The sequence below is a fragment of the Centruroides vittatus genome, unplaced genomic scaffold (assembly GCF_030686945.1).
Source record: "Centruroides vittatus isolate TY-2023 unplaced genomic scaffold, ASM3068694v2 scaffold_435, whole genome shotgun sequence".
Classification (NCBI taxonomy): Eukaryota; Metazoa; Arthropoda; class Arachnida; order Scorpiones; family Buthidae; genus Centruroides; species Centruroides vittatus.
Window position 1 is genome coordinate 3,548,469 of NW_027122708.1, and position 13,097 is coordinate 3,561,565.

The 13,097-nt window shown below is 28.8% G+C and overlaps 1 protein-coding gene across 4 annotated transcripts in view; it reads left to right on the top strand.

The window, feature by feature from the left end:
- The window catches only part of kto (kohtalo), a 135,392-nt gene that overhangs the window by 71,037 nt on the left and 51,258 nt on the right, over nt 1-13,097 (top strand). For all 4 annotated transcript variants that reach the window (XM_067287050.1, XM_067287052.1, XM_067287051.1 and 1 more), the window contains exons 21-25: nt 2,360-2,470; nt 4,440-4,581; nt 7,716-7,842; nt 8,942-9,220; nt 12,859-12,985. In XM_067287050.1, the coding sequence (XP_067143151.1) occupies nt 2,360-2,470; nt 4,440-4,581; nt 7,716-7,842; nt 8,942-9,220; nt 12,859-12,985 (786 nt within the window). The remainder of the gene's footprint in view (nt 1-2,359; nt 2,471-4,439; nt 4,582-7,715; nt 7,843-8,941; nt 9,221-12,858; nt 12,986-13,097) is intronic.

A 13,097-nucleotide genomic window follows, 5' to 3' on the forward strand; every position in this document is an offset into this window, starting at 1 on the left:
TGTTTGTTTGGTGTAATTTTGGACAAAATATAACATCGTGGATGCCATAGGCAATATCAGCTTTGCTTGGCAAGAATTAACTGATAAATGCATGAACGAATTGTGGAAGAAGTTATGGCTGAAGGTATCCAAGAATTCTCAACGAGAAGAGAGCCTATTGTTGATCAAATTGTCAACCTAATTGATACAGCAGGACTAGGAGATGTAGACGAGCAGGATATTGAGGAGTTACCGCAGGTTTCTGGTGAGTGTCTTACCAGTGACGTCCTTCAAAAACTGGCAGAACAAGGTATTCGTGTACAGCTGGAAAATAGAGATTCTGAAAACGAAGAACCCAAAAAATTTCTCTACAGATTCCTTAGTAAAAGTTTGGTAACGATAATCGAAATTGTTGATCAAACTGTAGTGAATGATTCAGATTTTAAAAGGAGTGCAAAAGCAAAACGAGGTATTTTGGATGCGATCTTCTGCTACTGACATTTGCTGAAGGAAAGAACTTCATGACTTTATTACAAAAAATCAAGAATTTCAGAAAAGTCAGGACCTTCATCACAAAAAAATGAACTTTACATTTCTGTGTGCATATGTTTATGCATTATTTAACATATATTATTATACAAATTAATATAAAAATAACTTAAAATTAAAGTAAAATTTGTTTATTTTTGGTCACGTGTTCCCTTGTCCCTATTTACTATGTATGGCCAGTTTATAAGTCCATGCGCATTTTTATGACCTTGAGAAAAATCTTGTTTTGCTGTTAAAAATGTCAGTCTAATGTGATAATTTTTACACTGAAGTGTTAAATTGGATCTCATTCATATAATACTGTTCAGAATTGTGAACATTTCAGTTGTTTATTTTCGTTAAAATGGAAGTAACCGACGAATATAAAAGACATGTTTTATACTTTTTATTTTTAAGTGGTGAGAATGCTACAAATGCAGCCAAAAAAATAAATACTGTACATAATCAAATTGTAATTAGTGCAAGGACTGCGCAGAAGTGGTTTGAAAGATTTAGAAACAATGATTTTAGTGTGGAGGATAAGGCTCGTACTGGAAGACCCATTGACTTTGATGATGATGCTCTCTCTGCACTAGTTGAAGCAGAACCATCTTTAACAGTTGATGAAATTGTGGAACGTTTAAATTCATCTCATGGAACTGTTCATAGACACTTACAACAAATCGGAAAAGTTTCAAAGCTAGGAAAATGGATACCACATGAACTGTCAATAGCTAACTGACAACGTGTAAACATTTGCACGTCTCTTTTATCCTGTATTGCTTTAGAACCTTTTCTTGGTAAGCTGGTTACTGGAGATGAAAAATGGATCCTCTATAATAATGTGACAAGAAAAAGACAATGGATGGATTGCGACAAGCAGCCAAAACCGACTGCAAAAGGTGGGTTGCATCCAAAAAAAATTCTTTTGTCTGTTTGGTGGGATATGTCAGGTGTAATTCACTTTGAGCTGTTAGAACCTAATCAAACAATTACAGCTCAAATGTATTGTGAGCAATTAGAGCGTTTAAATGAAAAATTGAAAAAAAAATCGACTGTCGTTAGTGAACAGAAAGCAGGTTCTCTTGCAGCATAACAATGCCAGACCACATGCTGCAAAAATAACTGTACAGAAACTTGAAAGCTACAACTGGGAAATTTTACCTCATCCACCATATTTGCCAGATATTGCTCCCAGTGATTATCATCTTTTTCGCAGTTTGCAGAATTTTTTAAAAGGGAAAACTTTTGAGGATGAGAACAATGTAAAAAAGGCTATTTCTGAATATTTTGATTCAAAACCAAAATCATTTTACGAAGACAGGATTAAAAAGCTACCATCAAGATGGCGAGAAATTGTACAAAATAATGGTGAATGCATTATAGATTGAAATAAAATTTAATTAAAATTTTTTGCTGCTTTTTTTGTAGATAAAAATACGCACAAACTTATGGACTGACCTGATATGTTAAAATTACCTCGTTTAACACTTTGTTGTCTAGGAACACATCCCCCATGTTAAGTGGGGTCTTACTGTACTATTATAAATTTCACACTTGAAATGAACATTATACATTAGATTAGAAAAATACACATGAATATGTTGAATTTCTCACCTTAAATGGAAAAATTTACTTTAAGAGCTTTGGAAATTCTGAGTATGTATAAACATTTTAGAATTCTGAAAATTGTACTATTTGCAAATTCTACTTAATTTTGAGTGTTTTTGGATTATGAATTTCTGGATTAGATGGATACTCAACTGTATTATGAGTTAATATTTGTTATCTTCTAATAGTTATAAGAAAAATTTTAAATTTTTTTATATCAGTATTTGTCTTTCAATTTTAGAATGAAAGTTGATCCGCAACAGATTAAACAGCTGAATGAAAATGCTTCTTCACGCTACAGTTTTGTATGTAATGCAGTACATAGTATATCTGATGCAAGAGATGCAGATAGGTATGATTATGTTTTTATTTTATTTTTATGTAAATTAACCTATCTCGTTGAATTTTTGTTGATGTTAAAATCTAATGAAAATTACACGTTTTTGAAAAAAATAATTGTGGCTATTGTATTGTCCAAAATTATTTTTTTATTTTGCACAAACAAACTAAATATATTAATAAATGTAAAAACAAAAAAAAATTATATTTTGGAAGTTAGTTTTAATATAAAAATTATAACGACTAGTGACATCTAGTTTTAAAAATGTTCCGATGCTGAAACGAGATATCTCAGGTCTACCAGTCAAGGTCGTCATGTTGCGACCCGAGCCATGTCAGGAATACCATTCTTTGCAATTCATATAATTGCAAAGAATGAATCTGTTCGTGAATTGAAGTTTTAACTTTATGTTGTTGAGAAATATAATACATAGCTAAATATTTTAGTATTACAAAGAAACAGTTTGATTTCTGTGTTTTTTCTCAACATTCTCCATATGCTTTGATTCTATATTTAACATACAAATTTTTTATGGCATTTTCTCTCCAAATGAATTGTGATAAATTGTCATAAAATTGAAAATAAAAAAAATCCAAAAATTTATATTTACATAAAATTTAATTATTATTATTATTATTATATATTCAATAAAAAAAATATATTACTGTGGAATTGATGAATTACTTATATAGTGTGTCCCACATAAAATTGACCCCACTCACTGGAAATGATACAAATGAATTTAGGCAAAGGATGCTTGTTAGAAACTTTATTTTAACATTATTTAAATGTACAAAAACTTACAGAAGTTGCTGAAAGTGATGTTCTTGAACATCTATGCACTTTTATACACGTGTAATGATGTTCAGACCTTAGGTAAAATACTGATTACAGTAGCTTCAATGCTTTTGTGAATGCTTTCCTTCAGTTTGTTTATAGTTCTGGGATTGATCTCAGATACTTTCCCTTTAAAATAACCTCTATAATATTTATATTCCTAATGTTTCTGAAAGTTCCCTATAAAAGTTACATTGATAATGTTTCGTCTTCTCAGTTTGGCTAATTTTAAGTAGAACACACTGTATTATTTACTCAAAAATTTGTGTTCCTTATTTACTTGAGAATTGCAATTTTGAAATCAGTAATTTAACCATTAAAATAGTGTTTAAATGAAAATACAAGTATACCTCGAGTTATGTCGTTCCCGATTATACGTCGTTTGTCAAAAAAGTATATGGAAAAATAAAAATCAAGTTTAAATCAGTTTATTCGACTTTAAATCCGTCCGCCACAAACATTGAAGTCGTAATATCACTAGAAAAGCGTTAAAAGCACATAAAATCATATTAAAATATGTATATTTACAGTAAATGTTAATATAATCATCATAAATTCTAGAGAATGAAACATGAAAACATCTGTGTCCTGTGTTGTCGTCTTATTTAGCGGTCTTTAAGTGCTCATAATTGGCGTTTCCTCCATTATTGGCGTTTAGTTACGACGTAAGTCGAAACTACGACTTACATCATAACTACACAAGTAAATTCGACTTACGTCGCTTCTCCTGGAACCAATTATTGACGTAAGACGAGGTATACCTGTACAATATTTTAATGGTATGAATAGAACAAATAACACCTTAGTGAGCCATAGATGTGTGTGTATGCACAATTACTCACTTGTACTCATGCATGATTACATATTTATGATAATTGTTATAATATTGTTAAGTCTATATGCAGTATTGGCGAAACTAAATATGAATACAAATCTCAAAAACTTAATGTAAAGAACATAAATTTTTCTCTAAAAATCTTTATTTTTATAAAACTTTATAAACCTATAATTTCTGTTTTTATATTCAGTTTTATCATTTTAACAATTATTTGCAAATACGTAAGTAAATAAAAAAAATTTAATTGTTTATTATAATATATACATTGTATTTAATTTTAAAAATAACTGTATTAATTTATTTTAGGCTGAATGAAATATCTGTGTTATGTGCAGAACTGACAGCAAATTGTAATGCTTTAAGTGCGGAATGGTTAGGAGTTTTACGAGCTTTATGTTGTTCATCAAATCATGGATGTGGATTTATTGATGTGTTGACACAAGTAGATGTAAGTGTAAATCAAATACATAAGTCATTATTTTATAAATTATTATAGGTATGTACATAAAATTGGGATAACATTAACAAAAACCGTTGAGGTTTTTGTTAATTGGGGATGGATATCTTTTTACCAGCTGGCAATTCCTAATTATGTAAAAATAAATAAATAAATTAGTAGGACTATATACAACAATAGTAAATTTTCAAATGAAATATTTTGTTAATTTTATAAGGAAAAGGAAGATAGATTTACTAATGTTTATTTATTTAATTGATTGTATATTTCATCTGTTGCAGTTTTGATATCTACAGGGGGAAAAATGTGTGAAAGAAAGGCAATATGTGCTATAGTTTTCCATAAAACTATTACATATTGCCTTTTTTACTATTAATTTATGATGAAAAAGATATTTATATTTGTTTAAAGAAAATATGTAAAAAAGATTTAATCTTTCATAATTATTTCACAAAAATTAAAAGGAATTTGAAATAAGTTTTATGAATTACTATGTGAAGTTTTGCATATATAAATAATAGAAATTTTCTAAAGCATTCTAAATAAATTGGAATACCATTTTCTCTTATTAATATACAAATAATTGTACTGGCTTATTTATATTTGATTCTATATTTTTTCATTATTATAAACCTGGTGTATTTAAAAATTACATTTTTATTAAAACTTTTTATTGGAATCAAAATTTGATTTAATTGGTATTTTATGTATTGAATTAAGGATTTAAAATTTGTTTAAAAAATTACCATAATTTCCTGTATATAATCTGCACTGGTGCATACACTTTAAAAAAATTTCTGGTATGGAAATAAAATCTTTTCACAATCTGCCCTACTGTATACCTAAACCTCTGAAATTACTGTTGAAAATAGGAATGAGTGATATGGAAAAGATAAAATATTTGAGATGGATCCACCTAAAATGCATTGTCAAAAACAGAAAATGGTAGCTGAATGACAAAAATAAATATTAAAATAAACAAAAAATTAAGTAGAAATCATTTTAATGTCTAATGGCACAATTTTAAGTCAATTGCATAGCTGTTATTCATTCTAAACAGCTAGTATTCTTCTAATATCAAGTAGTCAGATTCCTTTATTGGGCTATTAAGACTAAATAAATTTAACAAGAGATGATGGCCTAACTGTCTACCTCCAGCCAAATTACTTAATTATTTAGCCTTACTAGCCCACCGAATAAAGGAACCTGGCTGTTTTGTTTGATATTTGAAGTAATTATCGAGTTAGTTGTATTTATTAGTCTGCTTCTAAATAGTTTTCTAAGAGATGTTATATAGAGTGGTGGAAATTACTAAAAATATATCTGGTTTAAAGATATAAATCTAAATAGGAGTATCTAATATCATCAATTAAAGCATGTTTTGACATACAAAAAATGAGAGGGGCGGTTTTGGGAAAAATCACAATGACATATGTTGAAGTAAATACAAGATTTTGCATTTTTCTAAATTGCTTTTGTTAGGTTTATACAATAAAAAAAACTGTTGGATGAGTCATAATTGCAACTTAAAATCAACAGATAACCCATGTCGTGTATGACCTGTACCTGCTTTCAAATTGACTTTTAAACACAAATAATCTGAGTTATTCACAGAAAATTGTATTTTATCAACATTTATAGTTTGGGTAAAGTAAATTGAAATTTATTATATCTCAAATTTACATCAACATAAATGGCATTTTTATCAGTTTTTTTTTTTTTTTAATTCACAAACTTTCAAGAAACACTAAATGTCTTCTGATTATTGTCTTTTATCACATCTCAGGAACTATAAGTCTCAAGACAGAGTTGACTATTTTCTTTAGGTTTGCATCTTTCTCACTATGCAAAACATGTTTTAAAACTTCCATTTTGGCAGTGGCACAGTTATAAAACATAAATTAATAAAAACTTGTTAATTTTAACATGTTTTGCATATAAAAAGTGCGACTCACATTATATGTGACTTTCATCTGCCTAAATATGTAAAACATATGAAAGCCTAAAGGAAAAGCTTGACTCTGGTATGAGACTGTTTGTTCCTGAGACATAGTAAAGGATGAAAATGAATATGTTAGCATTTCTTGTAAATTTTGTGAATTTTTTGAAGTACATTTATTGTCCTGGCAAATTTTTATTGCAGTCATTTTTGTTGAATTTCAAATATAAGAAGTCAGTTGTGATTTATTATGAGACTTGGGAAAATATGAATTGTAATTTGTAAATACAAAATAAAATTGTGATTCACTTACCAAAACTGAAGTTGATCCAAACTATCTGTTGATTCACTTTTCAATATAATTTTCCTGATTTTGCAATGCACTTGCACCAGTGGTCTGGAAACTTGCAGATGACACTCAGGAGTCTTGGTTATAGCTGGTGGTTCCTGTATCACATCTTCATTATTGCCAGACGTTTTTCCACCCAGATATTTTTTAGGGGGCTGAAGAGGGAATAATCAAAGAGTGTAAGGTCCAAATCCTCCATAAGAACGATGTGGGATAATGTTTTATTTCACTTTTTGGATGGTAGTCATAGTGCAAGCAGCCACATGTGGATGGGTGTTGTCTCGTGTTCTTATTCTATCAAGAAACTGAAATGGGACCTTATCCCACATCCTTCATAAAATCTGGACCTTGCACCCTTTGATCACTTCTTTGGCTCTCTAAAGGAATATCTGGGTGGAAAAGAGCTTGGACAATAATGAGAATTTGATACAGGCTGTTCAGGAATGGCTGTCTGCAAACTTCCATATGCTGGCACAAGTGCATTGCAGACAGGGAGGATTATGTTGAAAAGTAGAACCTTCAGTTTTGGTAGGTGGATCACAATTTTTGTTCTATTTACAAATTATAATTCATATTTGCCCAAGCCTCATACAAGTCTCAGTGTGCTTAAAACATAAAAAATCTATTGCTATCAATTGAGTCAAGCATATATTGGGAAGATGTATGGTGAAAAATATGGAAAATAAAATAATTTTCTAAATTTTAACCAAAAATTTTATTTCTTAAGTATTAAGATATATTTTCTGTTTTATTACTAAATGTATTATCAGTTTTTTTAGATAATATACTTTTAGTTCTTATATAAAATATTTTAAGCTATTTTATATAAAATTCTAGGTAGGTGATTTATCCATCCATGACAATTTAGCTGTTTTTACATCTATATTAGTAGCACGACGATGTTTTTCTCTCCAAGATTTTGTTGTACATGTTGCTTTACCTTCTTTACGCTCTGCATGCCCAGGTAAATTGCTGTTAAAATGGTTTCTTGTCAAATTGTAATATACAGGTATCCTTTGTACAACATGATATTCCTATAACATGGTTTTACTCTGACACGGTTTGAGAATTGGCAACATCCTCATACAAAGGTCACAATTTTTAAGTGCAATATTTTTCTATTCAAGCAAGCATGTCTGTTGCCTCATATTTGCCCATGAATTTTAGAATATTGAAATTTTCAACGTTTTGTGTCTTTTGTCTGGTTTTCTTTAATGACAACTGATTGTACATTTTTTTCCCCCTTGTTCTAGCTTTTCTATAAACCAAGTATTGCTGTCATTGATGATAGTGCTCTAAATGAATTGAAAAGACTGTCACTGTGTTTGGCTTTTATAGATTAAATTAAAAGTTACTACATGAAAAGATTAAACTATTAAATATCTCTTAGGCAAATGCAAGCAAATGAAAATATCAGATTTTATGAAAAATGTAGAGAAAAGTGAAGATGTTATTGATACTTCAGATTAAGGTCTACAGGAAAGCTCAGAAAATGACAATATTTTGCCAAAATGAAAACAGCATCTACCATTGGCCAAATGGATAAAACCACTCAACTCTAAACTTAGTAGTCGGCTGTGGGTTTGCACCTTGCCAATAGACTGGCCACTTGGAGTTTTCTGGGGTGTCTTCAAGTTTATAACACCTAAATGGGGACCAGTTTCCCCACAAAAGTCCCCCAGTAGGCAGATCACCCTTGTGTCACATTGTATTATACAAATAAAACACCAAAAAGAAAACATATTCATTTAATGGTGTTTAACAGTGAAGAAAAAATTAATAATAATGTGTTGAACTTTTGATTCTAGTTGTTAGTTTATTATTAATTGCTTTAATAAACATATTTTTCTTAATTGTGAAAAAGAATAATATACATTTGCTAGCTTTTGGAACCTAACTTCATGCTTTGTATTAGTCCCTTGTTTCATATAATGTGGATTTGCATAACATAGCACTTTTTCAGAAGCTAACTACCATGTTATATGGGGGATATCTGTACTATTGTATTGTAATGATTTACTATATAATATTATTAATTAACATTACTATATATTAAATTGTAGCAGGAGGAGTAGATCAAGATGCCGAATCTGGTGCCCGTCTTACCTGCCATCTGTTATTGCGACTTTTAAAGACAGTAGAAATAAATTGTGTATCTTACTTGCTACCTTCTGGGCCTGTTTATCATTTAGGAACATCCCCAGGACCTCTACTAGCATCTAATACTGCCCGTCCCATGTATCTAATCAAATCATCTTGTGATCGTCAACTTTTGTCAGCTGCTCATAATAGAATGCTTGTGGAAGTTGTGTTGGCAGTTTTAAAAGGCATTTTAGAATTGAGTATGTACAATATTTATGTGAATAATAATCTGAATTTATGTTATATTTTATATCATTATATTCTGCATTAGATGATAATTTCTTATTTTTTATTTTACATAAATAATCTCAATAAATTTTTATGCAGACAAAACTCTTCTGAAGCTAAAATAACTTTTTTAATATAATGCAATGAAGTCTTATAATATAATAAAATTAAATGAGCCAAAATATTAAATTATCACTAAAATCAATTAACTATTTACTAATTTTATAGATATTACTGTAAATCTGTCCTAGATGAGCAAGAGTTTATGTAAACAATTGATGGATGCAGAAATATAAATCGAACTCACTTGTGCCTATTGACCGGTGTGAAATAAATAAATTCAATTCAACGAACGTTTTCTGGACGCCTTCCGTGTCCTTCTTCAGGTTAACTGCTGGATTCTATTATTTTTAAAAAACTGCGTTCCGATCTTTTAAGAACAAATTCAAATGAAGATGGTTCGAAAGCGCGATGACCATCACGCATGCGCTATATCTGTCGTGCTCCTTGTCGTACTGTATCATATTCTTTTTAATCTTTGTATTCTTTTTTATCTTTGGGTCACATGATTTCATGTGTTATCAGACCCAAATAAATCTTCACGCATCCTCTTGTAATAAAGTTTGCCAAGCAAGCGAAAGAGTTATCTCGTCGCATGAATTAATGCATGTTGTTTTAGTTTGCGCTTTAGTTTGCAGATCTTTTCTAGACTGAATCCATCAATTGTTTATTCCTAAATAATTTATTATTTTTATGTTTATGGATATTAAAAATGTAAATAATTTATTGAATAAATTTCTTTAAATTGGTGTTTCAGACACTAATTTAAAGAAAATGTAGTGGTAAATGCTAAAATAAAAGTAAATTTCAATTTAATTGTTATTTAATGATAAGAATTTACATTTTTATAATGGGCCAACTGTTTCTTTTTGAATAGTTAAGTTGATATAATGATAAAAGAGATTGTTATTATTATGATTGTAATTCAATTCCTAACTGGGATTTTGATAATATGTAAAAAAGGTAAATGTTCTATCTGCTTTTGATTTACATTGTTTCTTCCAAGTAGTCTCTCTTTAGGTTGCTGGTGCTTATCCCATCAATATATTAAGACTTTCACTGCAGTGAAAATAATCTTGTCATAAAGAAAAAGTCTAACAATGAGTTGCTTAACTTTCCTGGCAACATTTGGTGGTGCAATCTGTTATGATATTTTTATTAAAAAACTTTTTTATATTTTTAACTATTATAAAATGGCAAAAAGTTTAATTTTGAGGGTAGGGATGGGTTTTATAAAAATTTAAGTGCTAATAATGAGTAAAATTATATGTAAGTCCAACCCTACTGGAGATATGACACACAATCCCCATTGACCTTTAATTACCAAAATTTAATAGCATTAATTTCCTAATAAACAAACCTCCCTGAAAAATTTCAGAAATTTTTGATAAAATTACTTTTTCTCTGTTATATATAATAGAGCTGGGAAAGTAAAATGAGATCATTCTTGACTTTTTGCTGATTTTTTTTTTCAGTAGTAGTATTTTCACTATTGTAAATAGGAGGTTGATATACTTTTCAGTATAATGATGATTTTCAAGTATCAAGAAATTAGTGCTTTTATCTTCATCATTTTGGAACATTGTCATTATCATCTTCCTGATAGATTTTTATCTTGAATATTTTTGTTGATGATAGTTTTTTGCTGAGTTACTTCATGGTAATCCACTTTTCTTTGACCTTTTTGATTGAAAAGCATGATTTTCCCATCTGACATTAAGTTTTCCAAATAATAAATTGTCATGGATAATTTTTTCTACATTTGCAATATAGTTAACTCACTTTAAAATAAACATTGATAAAGCAAATTTTGCCATTGCACTTGCAAAATACCATTGTCACAATGTTCATTTTCATATGAACAAGCAAACAAAAATATTTTACTAAAATTTATTAAACCAAATTGTAAATTATCTTCACAACCCCAAGAAATAATCCTATTTCCAATAATGGTTGCTTTTTACACTTTTCAGTGTGAACAATAAAATGTGGTAATGTAATAAATGTTCTGTTTTGTATAGAATAGATTTCTTTTCCTAGTAAGCAAAGACAGGTTCAGTCTCCAATTTTAGAGCAATTCGAATGTCTGGTTTTACCAGATCATTCTACTGTACTCATAAAATAGGGTTTAAAGTTTAAGGATGCCCACCCCTTTAAATGGATGCAGTCCCATGTAAACATGAGCTAGCTTGCATATCGGGGAGTGCATGCAGTAATGCCAGATTTGGCTTTGTGCCAAATTTTATTACTATTTTAATCTTTTGACACCAAAAAATATTTTATACTTTTTCAAACAATCTTCAACAGAAAAAAATCATGGATTTCTTTTAGCTTTGTTTTGTTTAACCACTGATATACTGCCCCATACTTAAATGGAAAATACTGTCTCCTCCTTATTTTGCTTGATTTGAAAATTATTTAGATCATTAATTTATTTTTGTAAATAAATTTTATTTTATTCAGTAAATTAATCCAAAATATTAAGCCTATAATTTAGAAGTTTCTGTTGTTTATTAATCCTTAACACTATAAATTATGTAACCTTGACCCTGAAAAATGCTAATACGAATTTTCAATAAAGTGAACTAATTACTAGGTTTCCCTAGTAATTTGTATTAACATGAATTGACTGTATTGACATTCACTTCTGCAGGAAATTCTCATATGATATGAGAATAGCATTTATGAAAGATTTGAAGAATCCTGTATGTTTTCTCTGTATGTCTCAGATTTCAATGTCATACATTGTTTAGTTTATGAGATATTGTTCTGTTTACAGAAGTGTCCTTGGCTGGATTCCTGTAGGGAGCCCTTCAAACTTTGTTATAGAATAGGCTAATGTGAAATGAGTTCAGCTGGAAAGAAATGATGAGAGGGCTGAGGTTTTTTCAGAAAGATCAGAAAATAATTGAAAACAAATAAAATTCTGTATTTCTGTTTTATCCAGTCAGTTATATCTTTTTGTCAAATTGTTGCAAGCCATCATATACTTTGAAAATTTAAATTTGTTTTTTATATTTTCTCAAATAAATTTATTTATTTGTTCAAATATACAATTCATAATCTAATTATCAATGATACTAGATTAAACTTCTTATTTAATATTTTATAATGCATCCTGATGTTTAAATTATTTTGTCGAGGCTTATATTCATTACATTTTAGAACTCCTCTTTTTATAGTAATGATACAGATAACATTCTAATTCTTTAAAAATATTTTAGAAATAAAAGTAATGATTTATGCAACTTGCATATTATTGGTATGTGTATGTTTACAGTTCTATTTAAAGATTATAGTTAAGATTTATAAGTATTATTATTTACAAGTTTGATATTATTTATTTTCTCAAATTGAATAATCTATTGACGATTATATATATACATATATATATATATATATATATATAAAATTATATTATTAAACACTAATATTTTAGATGCTGTTTATGCTTGTATGTATTTATGGATTATTACAATTAAATTTATTTTAGAAAACTAGTTAAATATATAATTTTATTTTAATATTATACTTTTTTAATAATAAATAGTTAGTGATTCAAATTCAGAAGGCAGTGAGACAAAAGCAAGGACAGATATTACTCAAAACAAAGGTGAACTTAGCATTAAAGATATTCTAGGACCAATAGATGATGCAGATTTTGATTTATCGATGCCGTAAGTAACGATATCAATTTTATTAGGTTATTGAATTATAAATAAATTTTTTTACATATTGTAATTGTAGATTTTTTTATACATGGGTGTTTTTTATGATAACATTCATAAT